Here is a 23,872-nt window from a genome sequence, read left to right as displayed (position 1 = left end):
GGTTATACCCAGGAGTTTGAATCTGCTAACTCTTTATCCACATCAATCCACCAAGGAAAACCGGCATGTGGTTCCCCTTTCTCAAGTCATGGAAAGGACATGTTTAGAGGGATATGGGCCAAATGCAGGCAGGTGGGACTAATGTAGATGGGACATGTTGGTTGGTTTGAGCAAGTTGGGCTGAAGGGCCTGTTTCCACGCTGTATGACTCTACGACTACGACTAACAGTGATGTCAATGGTGACCAGTCCAAAGAAGGGTCTCGACCCGAAACGTCACCCATTCCTTCTCTCCAGAGATGCTGCCTGTCCCGCCGAGTTACTCCAGGTTTTTGTGTCTCTTTGTGTCAGTGGGCGAATCTATAGCTGGCATTGGTGCTGCTCTTAGCCATACAGTCACGGGTGCAGAGACACCAGAACAGGGGGCTAAATACACAGCCTTGAGGTGCACCTGCAATGGACGGTGACTGAGAGCTCATGTCCATAGGGTATAGGAGCTGAATTAGGCCATTCGGCCCATCAGGTCTACTCCACCATTCAATCATGGCTGATCTATTTTTCCCTCTCAACCCCATTCTCCTGCCCATAACCCCTGACACCCGTGCTAATCAGGAGTCTGGAGGAAGATGATCGAGAGGGAGATGCTGTCTTTGTTCTTCTGATTGTGCTCTGCTGATGAGCACGTTAAGGATCCAGTTGCAACGGGAGCTGCAGATGCCCAGGTCCTGGGCTTGGTAATGAATTAAATGGGAACGACAGGCTGTGATCGGTGAATAACAAACTGACGTATGTGTCCCAGCTATCCAGATGGTCCAGAGCAGCGTGTAGGGCCAGTGGAGATAGCATCTGTTTTATTCATTGATGGGCTGTTGTCTCTGGAAAGGCCAACATTTGCTCTCATCCATCATTTTCTTTGACTTGAATAGATCGCTTCGTCATGATCAAAAAGGGGCTGAATGGTTAACTGGACTTGCAAAAATCACCAGATGGATTGCAAATTAAGTGGGCAGGGCAGGAAAGGACGGCAGATTTCCGTCGCTAACAGAGACCAGTGGACCTGTTATGAGAATCTAGTAATCTAATCATGGAAATGATTCAAACTCCCCAGATGGTGAGATTGGAACCTTTCGATCTGCCTCCTCACCAGTATTTCTCCACCGAATGGCTACAGCAGGGTTTTAGTTTTAATTTAATTTAAATGTGACTGATTGTATGTCTCGTTGTCACCTTCCCCTTATCTAACAATGATCTACATTTTCCTTCTCATAGTCCCCTTTGATCTCTCGTTTTCACACCTTACCCTTCCATATCTCCATGTCTGCCTCTTCCTTGATTCTCAGTCTGCACAAGGGTCTTGACCCAAAACGTCATCCATTCCCTCTCTCCAGAGATGCTGCCTGTCCCACTGAGTCACTCCAGCAGTTTGTGTCTATCTTTAGTTTGAGATTTTAGTTTTTGTGTTCTAGAGCTACATCCGTTCAGCCATCGAAGATCATCGATCCACCCATTCACTCTATTTCTGTTATCCCACGTTTGGATCCACTTCCTACACACTAGGGGCTTTGTTTGTGTTTACATGGGCCAATTAACCTACAAACCCCCGCACGTCTTCGGGATATGAGAGGAAACCAGAGCACCAGGAGGAAGCCCACTCAGTCATATGGAGAACTTGCAAACTCCACACAGACAGCACCCGAGTTCGAGGTCAAACCTGGGTCCCTGGCGCTGTGAGGCAGCAGCTCTACCAGCGGTGCCACTGTACCGCCTTGGTTGAAGCTAGTTGCAATTTTTTTACAGTGCACCAATGATATTATTTCATTTTACATGGACAAGATTAAACGAGTTCACATTTATCCCAGCAGAGCATCTGTCAGCAACCCAAGGGAAATTACATGGATTAAAACTCTTACTGACTTGACTATTTTTGGTGAAGCAAATATGTGAAGAGACGGGAAAGTGCAAGACCATCCAAATGATACCCCAGAGCCCGGTGCTCATGACATCCAAAGATTCACCCGCGCGTTCAAACAAGTTCAGCCGTTGTTTCCTGTGAAACGCCGTCAATCTGAAAGGTTTCACCTCCGTCCCTCCCCCACCCGAGTCAGCGTACTAGTTTCACTGTCGTCCTGTTGAGTTTCACTGTCTGCATAACTCGTTAACGCTTAGCCCACAGCCAACAATGGACCATTGTGGGCTGCACCTTTCCTTGATTATCGTTACTTTTTGCATATCTTTCATTCATTTGTTCTATCTCTCACTACATCATCGTCTATATCTCTCTTTTCCCTTTCCCCTGACTCAGTCTGAAGGAGGATCCCAACCCGAAACGTCGCCTATTCCTTTTTCTTCAGAGATCCTGCCTGACCCGCTGAGTTACTCCAGCTGTTTGCGTCTATCTTGGGTTTAAACTAGCATCTGCAGTTCCTCCCTACACAATCTGAAAATGTAACTGTATCTCCCTCTTCAGTTGCTGCCTGACCTACTGAGTAAATCCAATTTTTTGTTTCTATTTTATTTAAAATCTCTTGCACCTGCATTTCTGTACTTACCCTTTTGTGAAAATACATTGGCTCCAATAACTCTTACAAACCTTTTCAAATGCACCATAGAAAACATACTGTGCTAAGCTAAAAATGAAAAAATATATAATACAGTGATGGTAATACCTAAATAAGGCCAACAGCCATGTGGACACAGTGATTATCTGAAAAAGCAGCTCTGAAATAAATCTTCAGGTTAAGCGATAACCATTCACCGTGTGCAGTTATTGTGAGACGAAAGGTGGTGAAGGGGTGATTTTATTCATTCAATTTAAATTGCCATGGAGTGAGGCAGAGTCTATCTGTTTCCAGTGAGTGTGTGCTGCAGACTGAGGCACAGATGTAGGATGAAGCTTAGTTGAGAGAAGTGGTCGGCTAGCTGGATGAATAATTTTTACATGGAGGAGTATAACAAGATGCAATGCCAGAAATAATGATCGAGCCGGAGATGAAGAATGTGTTTTAGAATAACTTGGACGGGTGATGATTTCGGATTACACAGGATTTACAGTTGTTGCTGGACCTACAGCCAGAAATTCTGGATCACTCATCCAGAGAAAGGAGTTCCCATCCTGCCATGATAGCTGGGGTTATTCAAACTCCATTAAGTAAATGTGGAATTATGTTTTTAAAAAAAGCTAACCACAGTAATGTGTAGGAAGGAACTGCACATGCTAGTTTATACATGCCGAAGATTATAACCATATAACCATATAACAATTACAGCACGGAAACAGGCCATCTCGACCCTTCTAGTCCGTGCCGAACACGTATTCTCCCCTAGTCCCATATACCTGCGCTCAGACCATAACCCTCCATCCCTTTCCCGTCCATATAACTATCCAATTAATTTTTAAATGATAAAAACGAACTTGCCTCCACCACCTTCACTGGAAGCTCATTCCACACAGCCACCACTCTCTGAGTAAAGAAGTTCCCCCTCATGTTACCCCCAAACTTCAGTCCCTTAATTCTCAAGTCATGTTGCAAATTGTTGCAAAATGCTGGATTAACTCAGCGGGTCAGGCAGCATCACTGGAGAAAAGGAATAGGTGACGTTTCGGGTCGAGACCCTTCTTCTTCAGACTGATTCAGTCAGTGTGCGATCCCCGCACTCTAATACTATCCTACACACAGTTATAATGAACCTATACTTTTTCTTCAGAGATGCTGTCTGACCCGCTGAGCTACTCCGGCATTTTGTGTTCAACCACAGTAATGATGAACATGAACCAACTAGATTGACATAAAAGTCCCTCCAGTTAACTTAAGGCTATAACTTAACTTGCCACAATACATTATGAGGCCATTTGGCCCATCGGGTACATGTTCGTTCCCAATAGAGCCATATCATGTCCCATTCCCTCCTCCTTATTCCTCTGCAGCCCTGATCAACTGCTCTCTCACACACATGCCCCTTAATTCTCCTTTGAGTCTTCTTGCCATTTACCTTTGCTATGGAATAACTTGCAGTAGCCACTTAACATGCCAGCGTGTATTTGGGATGTGGGGGGAAACGGGAACACTCAGGGGGAGAACATGCAAAATCAATTGGACGTGTGTAATTTGGGACATCAAATCAATGTTAGGACCTTCCCAGTGTAATGTAGTGTTGTTGAATATAGGGAACTAGGAGCACAAGTACATAGTTCCTTGAAAATAGTGTCACAGATGGACAGGGTTATGAAGAAGACAAACAAAAATGCTGGAGAAACTCAGCGGGTGAGGCAGCATCCATGGAGCGAAGGAAATAGGCAATGTTTCGGGTCGAAACCTTTCTTCAGACTGATGTGAGGGTGGGGGGGGGAAGAATTTTGGGCGGTATTTTGTTGGTTCACATGCTTGATCAATGGTGTTTTATCGCACCATTTTCACACAGAGAGTGGTGAATCTCTGGAACTCTCTGCCACAGAGGGTAGTTGAGGCCAGTTCATTGGCTATATTTAAGAGGGAGTTAGATGTGGCCCTTGTGGCCAAGGGGATCAGAGGGTATGGAGAGAAGGCAGGTACGGGATACTGAGTTGGATGGTCAGCCATGATCATATTAAATGGCGGTGCAGGCTCGAAGGGCCGAATGGCCTACTCCTGCACCTAATTTCTATGTTTCTATGTTTCTATCATTAATGTTTTATTATTATTAATGTTTAGTGTTTTCTGAGTCAGTCGTAACTGTCACTGTATGTCATGTTGTTACTTGTGGGCGGAGCACCAAGGCAAATTCCTTGTATGTGAATACCTGGCCAATAAACTTACTTACTTACTTAAAGGAAGAGGCGGAGACAGTGGGCTGAGGGAGAGCTGAGATGGGGAGGAGAAAGCAGGGACTACCTGAAATTAGAGAAGTCAATGTTCATACCGCTGGGGTGCAGACTGCCCAAGCGAAATATGAGGTGCTGCTCCTCCAATTTACGGTGGTCCTCACTCTGGCCATGGAGGAGGCCCAGGACAGAAAGGTCGGATTCAGAATGGGAGGGGGAGTTGAAGTGCTGAGCCACAGGGAGATCAGGTATGAAGAAGGCATTTGGCACGCTAGCCTTCATCAGAAAAGCACTGAGTATAGCGGTTGGGACGTTATGTTGCATCTGTATAAGGACATAGAATATTGTGTTCAGTTTCGGTCACCTACTATAGGAAGGCAACTGGTACAGTTTGTAAGCTGGTAGAGCTGCTGCCTCACAGTGTTAGAGACCTGGTTTCAATCCTGACCTCGCATGCTGTCTGTGTGGAGTTTGCACATTCTCCCTGTGACCATTTCGGTTTCCTCCGGGTGCTCTGGTTTCCTGCCACCCAAAGAGTTGCGGGTTTCTAGGTTAATTGGCCTCTGTAAATTGCCCCTCATGCGCATTGTGTAGGATGCGAAACTGGGATAATATAGAACTACTATGAACGAGTGATCGATGGTCCGCGTGGACTTGATGGGCTGAAGGGCCTGTTTCCACACTGTATCTTTCAATCAATCAATAAACATCTAGTAATTGGTGTATTTGTATTCTGAGGTCCTTTAACCCAACTCAATTTTAAAGTAGTAAGTGTCCTTCCCTGCTTTTCCTACTAAATCATTCTAGATCCCATTTATCTATATTGATTATTTTTTCCATTCCATATGTTTACTTTATTAATATCCTGCTGTGATTTGTTGCCATCTTCCTCAGCTTTGACAGTCACTTCAATTTGGTATCATCCACAAATTCAGAAATTGATACCAGAGTCCAAATCGTTAATTTAAATAGAGAACAACTATGGTCCCAGGCCCATTTGCTTTCCATCTCTCTCCATCCCTCCCCCCTTCCCAGTTGTCTGACCAGTCTTACTGTCTCTGACTACATTTCATCTATGTTTGCTTTGTTGTTGCCCTCTCCCAGTTCACGATGATCTATTCTACATTTTCCTTGATCTCCATGCCCTTTTTCCTGTTTTCACACCTCAGGTAACCTTATCTATGTATCTCTCTCACACCTGACATTAGTCTAAAGAAGGGTCTTGACCCGAAACATCGTCCATTCCTTCTCTCCAAAGATGCTGCCTGTCCCGTTGAGTTACTCCACCATTTTGTGTCTCTCTCCGGTCCCAGGGCTGACTGTTGTACAGCGCCACTGCTCACCTTTTCTCACCATGAACATCTAATCTTTACTCTCACTCTCTGGTTTGTATCTTTGACACCTCTGATAATCCACTCTTCCTTTGTGCTCCTGACTCAATGCAATGGGAGTAAAGATGCAAACAAAGTACAGGTCCACCTCCGATATTCCGGCACCTGGAAAAGTACAGGTGGGCCTCCTTTAATCCTGGCAAATTCACGAGAGCGCAATTCAGGCTTTAGAGATACAGTGCAGAAAGGGGTCCTTCGGCCCAACGAGTCCGCGCTGACCTGCGACCAAACCGTACACTAGCACTATCCTACACACCAGGGATAAATTTATAATTTTTACCAAAGCCAATTAACCTACAAACCAATAGGCCTTCGGAATATGGGAGGAAACCGGAGCATCCGGAAAAAACCCACGCAGTCACGGGGAGATTGGACAAACTCCGTACAGACCAGCACCGCATTCACTGTGATCATGGCTGATCATCCATAATCAGTACCCATTTCCTGCCTTCTCCCCATATCCCTTGACTCCGCTCTCTTTAAGAGCTCCATCTAACTCTTTCTTGAAAGCATCCAGAGAATTGACCTCCACTGTGTTCTGAGGCAGAGAATTCCACAGATTCACAACTCTCTGGGTGAAAAAGTTTTTCCTCATCTCTGTTCTAAAAGGCCTACCCCTAATTCTTAAACTGTGGCCCCTGGTTCTGGACTCTCCCAACATCGGGAACATGTTTCCTGCCTCTAGCGTGTCCAATCCCTTAATAATCTTATATATTTCAATAAGATTCCCTCTCATCCTTCTAAATTCCAGAGTATACAAGCCCAGCCGCTCCATTCTATCAACATATGACATTCCCGCCATCCGGGAAATTAACCTTGTGAACCTACGCTGCACTCAATAGCAAGAATGTCCATCCTCAAATTTGGAGACCAGAACTGCATACAATACTCCAGGTGCGGTCTCACTAGGGCCCTGTACAACTGCAGAAGGACCTCTTTGCTTCTATACTCGTTACTCTTGTTATGAAGCCCAACCTGCCATTAACTTTCTTCACTGCCTGCTGTAACTGCATGCTTATTTTCAGTGCCTGATGAACAAAGACCCCCAGATCTCGTTGTACTTCCCCTTTCCCCAACTTGACACCATTCAAATAATAGTTTGCCTTCCTGTTTTTGCCACCACAGTTGATAACCTCACATTTATCCACATTAAATTGCATTTGACATGCATCAGCCCACTCACCCAAACCTGGCCAAGTCACCCTGCATTCTCATAGCATCCTCCTCACAGTTCACACCATAGTATATTTGGTTCACACTGCCATCCAGCTTTGTGCCATCTGCAAATTTGTTACTTTTAATCCCTTCATCGAAATCATTAATGTATAATGGCTGCGGTCCCAGCACCAAGCCTTGCGGTACCCCACTAATCAGTGCATGCCATTCTGAAAGAGACCCGTTAATCCCTACTCTTTGTTTCCTGTCTGCCAACCAATTTTCGATCCAACCCCCAATACCACATGCTTTAATTTTGCCCACTAATGTCCTATGTGGGACCTTATCAAATGCTTTCTGAAAGTCCAGGTACACTACATCCACTGGCTCTCCCTTGTCCATTTTCCTAGTTACATCCTCGAAAAATTCCAGAAGATTAGTCAGGAATGATTTCCCCTTCGTATATCCATTGAACCCGAGTCTCTTTTGCTGTGAGGCAGCAGATCTCTCAGCTACACCACTGTGCCATCCTGCAGGTAGACAAGATTAAAGTTTTTTATTTTTTTTATTTTTATATTTTTTAAATTTTTATTAGAAACAATTGTACAAACAAATTGTAAAACATTCGGCATCTAAAATTATACAATTATTGAATAGCTTCATTTGCAACCTTATAACCTAAACTTTGAAAATGAAAAAAGAAAAGAAGAAAACAAGAAATGAAAAAAGTGAAAAGTGATAAGATAGATCGAAAAAGAACAAAAGAAAGACCCCTAAACTACCAAAGTAATGTGGCTGAAAGATATAGAAAGTAGAAAGAAGAAAAAGAAGTGGCTGTCACTCTACTCAACAACGTACCTCGGTGACTGCCAATCACCCCCCCCCCCCCCCCCAGGACACTTATTATTATTTATTCAAATCGTTTGCTATGTCGCTCTTCAAGGGAGATGCTAAATGCATTTCGTTGTCTCTGTACTGTACACTGACAATGACAATTAAAATTGAATCTGAATCTGAATCTGAAAGGTGGAGATATACCTTGCCCCTCGGCCCCCCACCCACCTCACCAAACCCGGCATCGGATTTAAATGTAAATTTGTGTTGCACCATGCTATTCTTGTAAGAATTCGGTGAAGGGTGTCCATGGCTTGAGAAACTGATCTGGTTTTTCCGCCAATACAAGCCTAATGTTTTCCAAATGTAGTGTTTCGGACATGTTTGTGATCCACATCTTCACTGTAGGGACTGTTGTCTATTTCAACAAGATTAAAGTATTATGAGAAAGAATCCAGCACCAGGCAAGATGCACAAGCTTAAGAACAACTGAAAGTAACTGTGATAAATAGATCAATAAAAATTACGTTTGCAATTCTTCCAAACATCCGTTGCTTCACGTTGATCTTTGTGAGATCTAACTTGGCCAAGGCTCAGCGTGCTGTTGGATTGCAGCCCAGCTCTGTGGGTGTAATCCATCAGCGTACCTTGGAGGAATTTACAGTCGCTTTTTGAATGTCTGAAACCGATGCGATAACAAACAAAAATGTTCATGTTTTACCGTAGAACGTGGTGAATGGGCTCAGAACAAGGATGGGGAAGGGCACAAATGCTGCAGTGACTCAGCAGGTCAAGCAGCATCTCTGGAGAACATGGATAGGCAATGTTTCGGGTCGGGACCCTACTTCAGATTGATTGGGGGGGGGGGGGGGGGGGGGGGGGTGCGGAAAAAAGATGGGAGGGAGGAGAGGCGGGACAAAATGTGGCAGCTCCTCTCCTCCAGCTTTCTCCCCAGCTCCTCTCCTCCAGCTTTCTCCCCAACCTACAATCAGTCTGAATAAGGATCCCAACCCAAAACATTACCTGATGTAATAAAAAGAAACTGCACCCACTGGTTTATACCAAAGGTAGACACAAAATGGAGTCAGCTGGAATAAGGCAACATTTCTGCAAAAAGTGGAAAGGTGCCGTTTTGGGTCGGGACCCTTCAAAACAACATCTATTCACCTATCCATGTTGTACAGAGGTCTGTCTGACCTGCTGAGTTCCTCCAGCACTTTGTATCGTTTTTTTGTAAATCAGCATCTGCATTTCCTTGTTTCTACATTCTAAACAAGGCCAGCAGGTTACATGTTGTAGGCAGGAACTGCAGAAGCTGGTTTAAACCGAAGATAGACACAAAAAGCTGGAGTAACTCAACGGGACAGGCAGCATCTCTGGAGAGAAGGAATGGGTGATGTCTGAAGAAGGGTCTCGACCCGAAACATCACCTATTCCTTCTCTCCAGAGATGCTGCCTGTCCCTCTGAGTTACTCCAGCTTTTTGTGTCTATAGGTTACATGTCTAATCTGCCATTTTGTCAGACGACACATCCATCACATTGCATTGCAATTTTGGTCAATAGGATTTAAGTCAATGAACTATAATCTATAATCATTATTTCTCTTGTTCCTGTAGATTAAACTAAAGGAAATCTTTGAGACCCCCACAGAGATTATCCTGATCCTGGAGCTGGTGACTGGTGGGGAGCTCTTTGACAGGTACGTGCAACTGATACCAGACTCTGTTCTCAAATGTCTGACCTTTGTGAAGCAGCCAGGCACTGGCTAGTTTTCTTTCTGGAGGTTTATGAGGAAGATGAAACGAAAAATAAAAATTCAGTCGGTGTGGAGTCTGCACGGTGGCACAGCGGTAGAGTTGCTGCCTTACGATACCAGAGACCCAGGTTCGATCCTGACCACGGGTGCTGTCTGTACGGAGTTTGCACGTTCTCCCCGTGACCACGTGGGTTTTCCCCGGGTGCTCCGGTTTCCTCCCACACGCCAAAGACACTCCACAGGTTTGTAGGTTGATTTGGCTTTGGTAAAAATTGTTAAATGCCCCCCGTGTGTAGGATAGTGCTAGTGAGCGGGGATCGCTGGTCGGCATGGACTCGGGTGGGCCGAAGGGCCTGTTTCCATGCCGTATCTCTGAACTAAGCTAAACTAAACTAATAGGATGATACAGGGAGCTGTATTTATTAAGCCAAATACAGTGCTGCACAAACTCAGTCAGTCAGGTAGCGTCCATAGAGGGAATAGACAGGCAATGTTTTGGGTCGGGACAATTCTTCAGTCTTCATTCCCCAAATGAGCTAGCAGAGTGTGGATCAGTGTGCAAAACTAAATCATCATTTCACAGATTAAATCTGGATTTGATTTTTTAAAATAGGGAAGTGGCTTGGTTACTTTCTCAGATGTCTATCGAGGGGAATATGAACGTCTTGGTTGAGTGAACTAACTTGTGTTTACATCAGTGAAAGGCAGATACAATCAGATCTAATTAGATTCAGGCTCCAAGTGCTGTAAGTGTGGGAGATATCAAATCTATCTGAACCAGAATGGTCTAACGACTTAGTTAAAATGTTAAACTACACTCATTACAACAGTATCTCAAAGCTTTAGACTTTAGAAATACAGCGGAGAAACAGGACCTTTGGCCCAGAGAGACAGTGCCAAACAGCGATCACCCGTACACTCGCACTATCCTACACTCTATGGATAATTTACTATTTACAGAAGTCAATTAACTGACAAACGGCATCTTTGGAGTGTGGGAGGAAACCAGAGCAACCGGAGAAAACCCACATGGTCACAGGGAGAAGGTACAATCTCCACACAGACAGCACCCGTAGTCAGGGTCCAACATGGGTCTCTTGCGCTGTGAGGCAGCAACTCTCCCGCTGCTCCACTGTGCCATGAGTTTGTTTTGGTTATAAGATTATATTCATGGATTATTTTTCTGACTGGATCACACGCAAACAATATCTTTTATCTCGGTACACGTGACAGTAATAATAAACAAACAGTGAATGACCAGCACAGGCATGAAGGGCTGAATGGTCTCTTCTTAGGGTCATGGGAGCAACTGAAGTGAAGCCACGCACTTTTGCGCAGAGCACTCGGTTGAAGATGTCACGTTCAGAGTCCAAAGATACAATACAATACAGTTTTATTCGTCACAGTGCACATAAATTGCAAGTGAAATGAATTTGCCAGCAGCGGTACAATGATAAAGGACACACAATACACAATAAATATTTAACACAAACATCCACCACAGCATTTATCACTGTGATGGAAGGCACAAAAATTGGCCAGTCCTCCTCGATTTTCCCCCGTAGTCAGGACCTCAACCCTCCGCTGCCGTTGCTGCGGGCGTCCAGATGTGCAGACTGGTAACGGTCCAGGTAAGTCCAGAGTCTGCTCTTCCCCACCGGAGACCATGGCTGCAGGGCCGGCGGTCGAAGTTTCCCTCCAAGGGTGATGGTAAGTCCACGCGGGGCCCGTGGTAGAAGTAGGCCGATGGAGCTTCTTCTTCTCCCGGGTCCCCAACGTGAGATCCCGGGCTGCAGACGCCGCGCCGGTTGGAGCTCTGCAGACCGCGGCTTCAGTCTCCGGGAAAGGCCGCACCGATCCTTGCTGTTAGGCCACGGGGGAGGCGACCTGGAAAAAGTCGCCTCTCCATGGGGGAGGCGACCAAAATGGTTCCTCCCTCACCCCCCCCACACCACCTCCCACACAAAGAAACATTAAAAGCACACTTTAAAACATACTAAAAAAAATTAAAAAGTTGAAAAAAACTAACATGCTGCTGACAGGTCGCCGGCTTGCAGCACCCCCACCGACCAGATGGCCGTCTTGATCACATTGCTGGTCCATAGCGTTCAAAAACAAAATTCAGAAAATGTGCAAATGATGTTTGTTTGCATTCCCCAGGATTGTGGAGAAGGGATATTACAGCGAGCGGGATGCAGCTCATGCTGTGAAACAGATCCTGGAAGCTGTGGAGGTGAGTCATGTTGGATACCTCTCTATCGGCCTCACTCTTCCTCTCACCTCCCTCACCCTCCTCCCCAGAACCTCTCTCTTGCAAACCAGGCAATTTAATGTGTGACATTTTGCGGTCGGGAAGCACCGCTGAGTTGCTTTGTTCTGAGTCAGAGTGCTCCACTCAATGAGAGTTGGAGCGATTTAGCTTCCTGTTTAGTTGCTAAGAAATCATGGTACCAAACAAACAAACAAACAATTTTCAGTGTTTAAGAGGGAACTGCAGATGCTGGAGAATCGAAGGTTACACAAAAAAGCTGGAGAAACTCAGCGGGTGCAGCAGCATCTATGGAGCGAAGGAAATAGGCAACGTTTCGGGCCGAAACCCTTGGTTTCGGCCCGAAACGTTGCCTATTTCCTTCGCTCCATAGATGCTGCTGCACCCGCTGAGTTTCTCCAGCTTTTTTGTGTAACAAACAATTTTCAGTACTGTGACACCCCTTCTAATGACTGCACTCTTGCATATTTATTTGGTTTGTGTATATCAGGTTTTTGTTTTCAAACAGTTGTAAGGAAACAAGGTTAAAGAAAGTCAAAAAGAAACAAGCTTGGATGCCGTGGAGAGCAAACCAATGCATGATTAAAGGCTGAGATAACAGTCTTGATTAGCAGGGGTGTCAGGGAGGCAGAAGGCAGGAGAATTGGGTTGAGAGGGAAAATTAGATCAGCCATGATTGAATGGCGGAGTAGAATTGATGGGCCAAATGGCCTAATTCTGCTCCTGTAAGAACTAATGAACAAATGAGGGCCATACCATGCACAGTGGGAAAGTGTGACCAGCACAGATATGAAGGGCTGAATGGCCTCTTCCTACAAAAAAAGACACAACGTGCTGGAGTAACTCAGCGGTCCCGGCAGCACCTGATGCCTTTCACTCTTCTTATCGAGTTCACATACAAGATTAGAAGTTGTTCATCCAGAGCTGAACACACTACTCGGCATCTGCACAATGGTGTCTGTCTTGCGCTTCTTGTGCATGGTGGCGGAAAGATCGGTGGAAACAGGGCCGCGATGTGAACGCTCTTTCCTTGACCCCATGCCTTTCACTTCAGGTGACTTTAAGGGTCGGCATCATTTCTTCAAACTCTGAAGAAGGTTCCCGATCCCGAAACATCACCTATCCATGTTCTACAGAACTGCTGTGTGACGTAGAACATAGAACAGTATAGCACAAGCACTGGCCCTTCGGCCCACAATGTTTGTGCCGAACATGATGCCAAGACCATCACATATCTCCCAGCCCATAATCCATATCCTTCCATTCCCTTCACATCCATATGCCTATCCAAAGTAACGTATCTACCTCAACCATCACCCATATCTGCATGTTCCGGGTACTCACCACCCTCTGTGTAAAAAAATACCGCCCTGCTAATCTCCTTTAAACTTTGACATACTGAGTTACCCCAGCACTTTGTGTCGGTTTTTTTTTGTAAACCAGTATCTGCAGTTCCCTGTATTTCCACTGATCTATTCCTAGACCAGTGGAGATACACACAGGGATGAAGAGATTTTCATTTCTCCTCTGGGGGTTGTGGATTTTTGGAACTCTCAGCCAAAAAGGTTAGTGAGGCAAAGCCATTGAATATCTTTAGATTTCTGAGAAGCAAAAGGTGGAGAGTAACCAAGATAAATGGGAATAGGAAGTTCATGTTATAATTGCATCACCCTGACCTTATTAAATGGTGGAACAGTCTCAATGTAGCCAAGACTCAAGGGCCTGAGCTATAGGGAGCGACTGGGCAGACTACGACTGTTCCTTGGAGTGCGAGAGGTTAAGGGGTGATTTTGTAGAGATGTAATAAGGTCATAAGGGGAATAGATAGGATGTAGGAGCAGGCCATTTGGCCCTTTGAGCCAGCACCGCCATTCAATGTGATCATGGCTGATCATCCCCAATCAGTACCCCGTTCCTGCCTTCTCCCCATATCCCCTGACTCTGCTATTTTTAAGAGCCCTATCTAGCTCTCTCTTGAAAGCATCCAGAGAACCAGCCTCCACCGCCCTTTGAGGCAGAGAATTCCACAGATTCACCACTCTCTGTGAGAAAAAGTGTTTCCTCGTCTCCATTCTAAATGGCTTACTCCTTATTCTTAAACTGTGGCCCCTGGTTCTGGGTGAATGTAATTTTACCCACAGTAGCTCAATTAAGTAGATTTAAGATGAAAGGGGCAAGATTTAATATGTACCTGAGGGACAACTTTTTCACACAGGGTATATAGAACAAGCTGCTGGAGGAGGTAGTTGAGGCAGGTACTATTGCAGCATGTAGACAGGTACATGGATAGGACCGGTTTGGAGGGGTATGGGCCAAAAGCAGGCAGGTGGGACTAGTGTAGATGGTCGGTGTGTGCAAGTTGGGCTGAAGGGCCTGTTTCCACGCTGTATGACTCGATAACTCTATCCGTAGAATATTAGGTGGGCACATGGAAATGCAGGGAATTTGGGTCACGTACAGGCAGATGAGATCAATTTAACTTGGCAGCAAGGACTGTCGATCAAAGTGTCTGTTGCTATGCTACACTGTTCTATTTTTCTAATACAGTTCCAACCTCTACTTTGCAGAATGGGTTCCTGAAATAAATGTGTGGTTGCACAGATTGGGGAATTAAATAGGAATAAGTAGGTTAACCTATGATGACAATTTAACAGCACTGAGCCTGTACTCGCTGGAGTTTAAAAGAATGAGGACTTCATCGAAACATACAGATTAGTGAAAGGCTTGGATAGAGTGGATGTGGAGAGGATGTTTCCACTAGTGGGAGAGTTTAGGACTAGAGGTCACACCCTCAGAACTAAAGAACCTTCTTTTAGGAAGGAGAGCAGGGGAAATTTTGAGTCAGGACGGTGAATCTGTGGAATTCTTTACCACAGAAGGCTGTAGAGGCCAAGTCAGTGGATACTTTGAAGACAGAGATAGATGGATTCTTGATTTGTACGGGTGTCAGAGGTTATGGGGAGAAGGCAGGAGAATGGGGTTAGGAGGGAGAGATAGATCAGCCATGACTGAATGACGGGGTAGACTTGGTGCCGAATGGCCTAATTCTACTCCTATCACTAATGAATTAAGATTTTTGTACTGATAGAACGGAAAATTCTTAGCCATTTAAAATGAGGGTGGGATCGCATTATCTCCTCCCTACCTGAACTGTCCTAGAAATCATTTTCCCAGGATAGGAACAGGATTTGGAGGCGTTAACTCCTCAAACCTGTGCTAACATTCATGGCTGATGGAACCACGGCATAATTTACATAGCAGAACCATCAGTTCATAAGTTCTAGGAGCAGAATTAGGCCATTCAGCCCATCGAGTCTACTCCGCCATTTAATCATGGCTGTTCTATCTTTCCCTCTCAACCCCATTCTCGTGCCTTCTCCCCATGAACTCTGACACCCGGACTAATCACGAATCTGTCAACCTCTGCCTTAAAAACATCCATTGACACGGCCTACACAGCCATTTGTGGCAATTAATTCCACAGATTCACCACCCTCTGACAAAAGAAAATCCTCATATCCTTTCTAAAAGTACATCCTTTTATTCTGAGGCTATAGCCTCTGGTCCTAGACTCTTCCACTTGTAGAAACAGAACCAAAATATTTTCAAATATTAAAGTGTCATTATGGTTTACAAAAAACGACACACATATTGCTGGAATAACTCTGCGGGTCAGGAAGAATCTCTGAAGAACACAGATAGGTGACTTTCCGAGTCCGGGCCCTCCTTCAGACAACTAAATGGGCCCTCTTTTCAGACAGAGGGTGGTAAGTACATAGAATGAGCTGTCTAAAGGAAGTCCATATGAGATAGGAGCAGAATTAGGCCATTCAGCCCATCAAGTCTATTCTGCCTTTCAATCATGGCTGATCTATCTTTCCCTCTCAGTCCCATTCTCCATCCTTCTCCCCATAACCCTTGACACCCCTGGCTTTATCTTGCACTAAACGTTATTCCATTTATCGCGTATCTATACACTGTGAATGGCTGGATTGTAATCATGTATTGTCTTTCCGCTGACTGGTTAGCACGCAACAAATACTTTTTACTGTACCTCAGTACACATGACAATAAACTAAACTAAACTAAACCCGTACTATTCATGTTTTCTATGTTGTTATGAAGAGAACATGTTCTTGTTCATGAGTCAAGCGTTCAATTGTAACATGTACCAACAATAGAACAATGAAATTCTTATTTACAGCAGCATAACGGGCCTGTAAACACATTACTTAAAGATAACCAAAAAGATACAATAAATCATAATTAATGACAATTAAATAAATTCAATAATGATTATCACCTTAATACTTTGGTAAAGAGATTTTTATGACCTGCATGGTCTTCGAAGACCTCAATTGCACAATATTTGTTATCGGTGTTAGGGAATCGAAAACTGGACATAGGTTTGAGAGGAGAAAGATTTAATTGGCAACTTTTTCACACAGAGGGTGGTGGGTATTTGGAATGCACTGCCGAAGGAAGTAGTGAGGCAGAAACAGTAACAAGATTTAAAAGACATTGGACACGTACATGGAGAGGAAAGGTTTAGAGGGATATCGGCCTACTGGAACTACCTTAGATGGGGCATCTTGGTTGGCATGGACGAGTTTGGCCAAAGGACCTGTTTCCGTGCTGTATGATGCTCTAACCTCCCAAAATAAATGATCTTAGAAATTAGGTGCAGGAGTAGGCCATTCGGCCCTTCGAGCCTGCACCGCCATTCAATATGATCATGGCTGATCATCCAACTCAGTATCCCGTACCTGCCTTCTCTCCATACCCTCTGATCCCCTTGGCCACAAGGGCCACATCTAACTCCCTCTTAAATATAGCCAATGAACTGGCCTCAACCACCCTCTGCGGCAGAGAGTTCCAGAGATTCACCACTCTCTGTGTGAAAAAAGATCTCCTCATCTCAGTTTTAAAGGATTTCGCCCTTATCCTTAAGCTGTGACCCCTTGGCCTGGACTTCCCCAACATCGGGAACAATCTTCCTGCATCTAGCCTGTCCAACCCCTTAAGAATTTTGTAAGTTTCTATAAGATCCCCTCTCAATCTCCTAAATTCTAGAGAGTATAAACCAAGTCTATCCAGTCTTTCTTCATAAGACAGTCCTGACATCCCAGGAATCAGTCTGGTGAACCTTCTCTGCACTCCCTCTATGGCAATAATGTCCTTCCTCAGATTTGGTCTTGCAATGGTTAATGATATCACACGAACAGCATTCACAGAACAGAACATAGAACAGTACAGCACAGGGACATGCCCTTCGACCACAATATCTGTGCCGAACATGATGTCAAATTAAAGTCAACTCCTCTATCTGCACATGATCCATATCTCTCCATTCCATGACTATCCATGCGTACATCGAAAAGCCTCTTAAATGCTAACCCTGAGGGATTAATCCCTAATGGCGAAACACTGCAGTGATCCACCGTGTGATTTTTTTCAACTTTATTGTCCACTGACACGACACTGCCAGCGGGATGCACTCAATGTGTTTTTCATTGAGTTTATGTTCTGCCATCTTCAGCATTGGGAACGCTGGCTCATTCCCTTGACAAATAACACATGAAGGTACAATCTGGAGTGTAAATGAATGAGAGGGCTTGAGAAGACAGAGATTAGTTTGGATGTTCTCCCAAAGGGAGCTACAAGACCTAGCAGGCATGGTCTCAGTACAAAAAGTCAATCACTTAGAACTAAGAGGAGGAGGGGTTTCTTCTGTCTAAGGGTCATGAATGTTTGGGATTTATTTACCAGAGAGAAGTGATTAGTGTGGAGTAGTTGTGTTTAGGTTTAGAGATACAGCATGAAAACAGACCCTTTGCCCACCGAGTCCACGCCGACTGATGATCAACGTACACTAGTTCTATCCTACACACTGGAGATAGTTTATAAGATGCTAATCAATGTACAAACCTGCATGTCTTTGGTATATGGAAGGAAACCTTAGTTTAGTTTTGAAATGCCCAGATAAGCTAATTTCATCTGCATGAAGTTGATCCATCTCCTCCATTCTCTGCATACCCATGTGCCTATCTAAAAACCTCTGAAATGCTCCTATTGTATATGCATCCACAACCACCCTTGGCAATGCCTTCCATTCCTATCATATCTGCCTCCTTTCCCCCCTAAAATATGTCTGAGGCCGTGTTCTGGTTTGAAACGTCACCTGTCCATGTTCTCCGGAAATGCTACCTGACCTGCTGAGTTACTCCAGTATGCTGTGTCTATCTTCTATCTCTGCCACTTTTGATTTTCATTTACCATTGGACATTGACTTGGGTGAACACCAGGCATTATATGTGTGGAAAACATCTGATGAAGCTTTTAGTTTAGTTTAGATACACAGCGAGGAAACAGACCCTTCTGCCCACCAAGTCCGCACCGACCAGCGATCCCCGTACACTCGCACTATCCTACACATTAGGGACAATTGTACTGAAGCCAAATAACCTACAAACCTGTTTGTCTTTGGAATGTGGAAGGAAACCGGAGCACCCGGAGAAAACCCATGCGGACACAGGCAGAAGGTACAAACTCCATTGCAGACGGCACCCGTAGTCAGGATCGAACCCGGGTCTCTGGTGCCCATCACACTGCTAAACCCATCTGTAGGGTTTCCTGTCCTTTAATGTGTCCTTCAGCGGTCTGTGCTGTAAACCACTGGAGATTTGACTACTCACAGCTCCTGGCCGTTCCACTGCGAGTGGGTGTAGAGTCAGCTGAACCTCCTTGTGCCCTGTACTAACTAGTGAAGTTCGGAGACAGTCACTCCAGGCATCAAACAACGCTTGCTACCACCGGCTGCATGGAAGTGAAACCATTCTTTCCCCTCAAAGGACAGGCTCCATTTTACCTCGTGTTTCATAGGTCCATAAATCAAATTTATTACCAGGGAGACTGAACCCCACAGAAGAACTGGAATAGTTTTTGAATATTAATGGGTCATAATGGCCTGCTGTAAACTGCATTATCAGAGAAAGGTGGTTTTAATATCTTACAAAGCACAATAATTATCCTTTATATATGAGGCCGATTGGTTGGATATTAAGCATTATCTGCATGGATTAAAGCTTCATCCACCCACCAGTTAATTTATTTCATGTTTTTCCACGGTTACATAAACTTGGACTGTTTTTTGTTTCACAGATATCTCGATTCCTGGCTGCATTTTAATTGTGTATAATTTAGAATCCCTGCTAGTCCCAAAGTAGAACTTGCAAGAGTGGGGCAAAACAAATAGACAACCTGTATCGAACCGTTTTCTTTTTTTTTACTCTGTCTGACCAAGCTGAAACAAAAGCTTAATTACCTCTTCTGAGAGTCAGGGATGAAGCCTGTGTGAATGGCAGGGAATTCACTGGGACACATTGTCTCCAGATGTGACAGGAGCAACTACAGGGCTGCAGAATGGAAGTTTTGTCTGAACCCCCCCCCCCCCAAAAAGCCAGTGGGCACTCGGAATGAAACATTTTGAGAAAAGGCAGAACATGCTGGGCAAGTTCTGAGGAGAGAGAAAAACATCTCGGGTGTATGACCTTTCAACGGCGGCTGTAATTGTGGCCTTGCAGCGGTAGAGTTGCTGCCTCGCAGCGCCAGACACCCTGGTTGACCCCTGACCTCATCTGTCTGTGTGGGGTTGGTACGTTCTCATAAGGTCATAAGGAATAGTAGAATTAGGCCAAATGGCTCATCAATTCTACTCTACCATTCAATCATGGCTGATCTATAACTCCCTCCTAACCCCATTCTCCTGCCTTCTCCTCATAACCTCTGACACCCGTACTAATCAAGAATCTATCTATCTCTGCCTTAAATATATCCACTGACTTGGCCTCCACAGCCTGCTGTGGCAAAGATTTCCACAGATTCACCACCCTCTGACTAAAGAAATTTCTCCTCATCTCCTTCCTAAAAGAACGCCCTTTAATCTGAGGCTATGTCCTCTAGTCCTAGACTCTCCCACCAGTGGAAACATCCTCTCCACATACACTCTATCCAAACCTTGCACTATTCTGTATGTTTCAATGAGGTGTCCCCTCATCCTTCTAAATTCCAGCGAGTACAGGCTCAGTGCCGGCAAACTCATCATATGTTAACCCACTCATTCCTGGGATTATTCATGTAAACCTCCTCTGGACCCTCTCCAGAGCCAGCACATCCTTCCTCAGATATGGTGCCCAAAATTGCTCACAATATTTCAAATGGCAGCACCTTATAGAGCCTCAACACTGCATCCTTGTTTTTGTATACAAGCCCTCTTGAAATAAACGCTAGATTGAGTTTGCTTTCTGTTCTCCCTGTGACCACGTGTGACCGCGTGCGTTTTCTCGTGGTGCTCCACTTTCCTCCCACATCACAAAGACGTGCGGGTTTGTGAGTTAATTGGCCTCTGTAACTTGCCCCTAGTGTGCAGGGAGTGGATGCAAAAGTGGGATAACATGGTCGGCATAGACTTGGTAAACTGTTTCCATGCTGTACCTTCCAATTCAATTTAGGTCCCCAGTTAAGCAACCTACCTGACTGGTATAGAAACATAGAAACATAGAAATTAGGTGCAGGAGTAGGCCATTCGGCCCTTCGAGCCTGCACCGCCATTCAATATGATCATGGCTGATCATCCAACTCAGTATCCCATACCTGCCTTCTCTCCATACCCCCTGATTCCCTTAGCCACAAGGGTCACATCTAACTCCCTCTTAAATATAGCCAATGAACTGGCCTCAACTACCCTCTGTGGCAGAGAGTTCCAGAGATTCACCACTCTCTGTGTGAAAAAAGTTCTTCTCATCTCGGTTTTAAAGGATTTCCCCCTTATCCTTAAGCTGTGACCCCTTATCCTGGACTTCCCTAACATCAGGAACAATCTTCCTGCATCTAGCCTGTCCAACCCCTTAAGAATTTTGTAAGTTTCTATAAGATCCCCTCTCAATCTCCTAAATTCTAGAGAGTATAAACCAAGTCTATCCAGTCTTTCTTCATAAGACAGTCCTGCCATCCCAGGAATCAGTCTGGCGAACCGTCTCTGCACTCCCTCTATGGCAATAATGTCCTTCCTCAGATTTGGAGACCAAAACTGTACGCAATACTCCAGGTGTGGTCTCACCAGGACCCTGTACAACTGCAGTAGAACCTCCCTGCTCCTATACTCAAATCCTTTTGCAATGAAAGCTAACATACCATTCGCTTTCTTTACTGCCTGCTGCACCTGCATGCCTACCTTCAATGACTGGTGTACCATGACACCCAGGTCTCGCTGCATCTCCCCCTTTCCCAATCGGCCACCATTTAGATAATAGTCTGCTTTCCCGTTTTTGCCACCAAAATGGATAATTGGACTGTTTACCCTCCTACCATCCGGGAGGCGCTACAGGTCTCTCCGTTGCCGAACCAGCAGGTCGAGGAACAGCTTCTTTCCGGCCGCTATCACTCTGCTAAAACAACGTACCTCGGTGACTGCCAATCACCCCCCCCCCCCGGACACTTATTATTATTATTATTATTTTTTTTTTTATTCCAATCGTTTGCTATGTCGCTCTTCAAGGGAGATGCTAAATGCATTTCGTTGTCTCTGTACTGTACACTGACAATGACAATTAAAATTGAATCTGAATCTGATAACCTCACATTTATCCACATTATACTGCATCTGCCAAACATTTGCCCACTCACCCAGCCTATCCAAGTCACCTTGCAGTCTCCTAGCATCCTCCTCACAGCTAACACTGCCCCCCAGCTTAGTGTCATCCGCAAACTTGGAGATATTGCCTTCAATTCCCTCATCCAGATCATTAATATATATTGTAAATAGCTGGGGTCCCAGCACTGAGCCTTGCGGTACCCCACTAGTCTGGCCTGCCTGCCATTGTGAAAAGGACCCGTTTACTCCTACTCTTTGCTTCCTGTTTGCCAGCCAGTTTCTCTATCCACATCAATACTGAACCCCCAATGTCGTGTGCTTTAAGTTTGTATACTAATCTCTTATGTGAGACCTTGTCGAAAGCCTTCTGGAAGTCCAGATACACCACATCCACTGGTTCTCTCCTATCCACGCTACTAGTTACATCCTCGAAAAATTCTATAAGATTCGTCAGACATGATTTACCTTTCGTAAATCCATGCTGACTTTGTCCAATGATTTCACCACTTTCCAAATGTGCTGCTATCCCATCTTTAATAACTGACTCTAGCAGTTTCCCCACTACCGATGTTAGACTAACTGGTCTGTAATTCCCCATTTTCTCTCTCCCTCCCTTCTTAAAAAGTGGGGTTACGTTTGCTACCCGCCAATCCTCAGGAACTACTCCAGAATCTAAAGAGTTTTGAAAGATTATTACTAATGCATCCACTATTCTGGAGCTACTTCCTTAAGTACCCTGGGATGCAGCCTATCTGGCCCTGGGGATTTAGTATGAGTGGCTCTCTATAAGGTGAGTAACAGATCATCGATGAGGATCCATTATTCTGGGAAATGTGGATATAAAATACATATGGAATTGCATTCGGAAGTGATCTTGATAAATTGCAGGGATTTCAGGGGAACTGATGGGTTTTGATGATCGCTGGAACTGTGTTCTAGGGGGGCTGTGGGCAGAATGCAAGCAAATGGGACAAGCCCAATATTGTGGGCCAAAGGGCCGGTTTATATTCCGCACAACTGTATGACTTCATGCTGCTGGGCTGTAGGATGATTGCGTTATTGGGTATCGACTGGGAATATGTTTGCCCGCAATGATCTCAAATAGCAACACTTTCTATTTTCAGCTTTATCTTTGACACATTGACCTAGCAATTCAGGAATATAGCACAGTAGGAAATTAGTCCAAGTCGTCTTGAGAGAGGCCTGGTTGGCCATTTCTGGGTCATGTAGGACTTTGTAACATAGAAACAAGGATGATGGTTTGCATAAAAGGGCACAAAGTGCTGGAGTAACTCAGGCAGGCAGTATCTTATAGAGAGGGAGGGAGAGAGAAAACGTGGAATTACAGACCAGTTAGTCTAACATCGGTAGTGGGGAAACTGCTAGAGTCAGTTATTAAAGATGGGATAGCAGCACATTTGGAAAGTGGTGAAATCATTGGACAAAGTCAGCATGGATTTATAAAAGGTAAATCATGTCTGACGAATCTTATAGAATTTTTCGAGGATGTAACTAGTCAAGTCAAGTCAAGTCAAGTCAAGTTTATTTGTCACATACACATACGAGATGTGCAGTGAAATGAAAGTGGCAATGCTCGCGGAACAACAAAACAACCAAACAAATTATAAACACAATCATAACACACATATTATTTTACATAATAAATAATAGAAGGAAAAACGTTCTGTACAGTTAGTCCCTGGTGAGAAAGGCGTTTACAGTCCGAATTGCCTCTGGGAAGAAACTCCTTCTCAACCTCTCCGTTCTCACTGCACGGCAACGGAGGCGTTTGCCTGACCGTAGCGGCTGGAACAGTCTGTTGCAGGGGTGGAAGAGGTCTCTCATGATTTTGTTTGCTCTGGAGTTGCACCTCCTGTTGTATAGTTCCTGCAGGGGGGTGAGTGAAGTTCCCATAGTGCGTTCGGCCGAACGCACTACTCTCTGCAGAGCCTTCTTGTCCTTGGCAGAGCAATTCCCGAACCAGATGGTAATGTTCCCGGACAAGATGCTTTCCACC

General features: G+C 44.8%; 1 protein-coding gene across 1 annotated transcript in view; it reads left to right on the top strand.

Annotated features, from left to right (window-relative positions):
* The window catches only part of LOC129711359 (calcium/calmodulin-dependent protein kinase type IV-like), a 142,173-nt gene that overhangs the window by 78,484 nt on the left and 39,817 nt on the right, over nt 1-23,872 (top strand). Inside the window, exons 4-5 of the mRNA XM_055658966.1 lie at nt 9,795-9,877; nt 12,095-12,167. Coding sequence (XP_055514941.1) covers nt 9,795-9,877; nt 12,095-12,167 — 156 coding nt within the window. The remainder of the gene's footprint in view (nt 1-9,794; nt 9,878-12,094; nt 12,168-23,872) is intronic.

This window comes from Leucoraja erinacea, chromosome 29, assembly GCF_028641065.1.
Source record: "Leucoraja erinacea ecotype New England chromosome 29, Leri_hhj_1, whole genome shotgun sequence".
Classification (NCBI taxonomy): domain Eukaryota; kingdom Metazoa; phylum Chordata; class Chondrichthyes; order Rajiformes; family Rajidae; genus Leucoraja; species Leucoraja erinaceus.
This window is presented reverse-complemented; position numbering and strand designations above follow the sequence as displayed.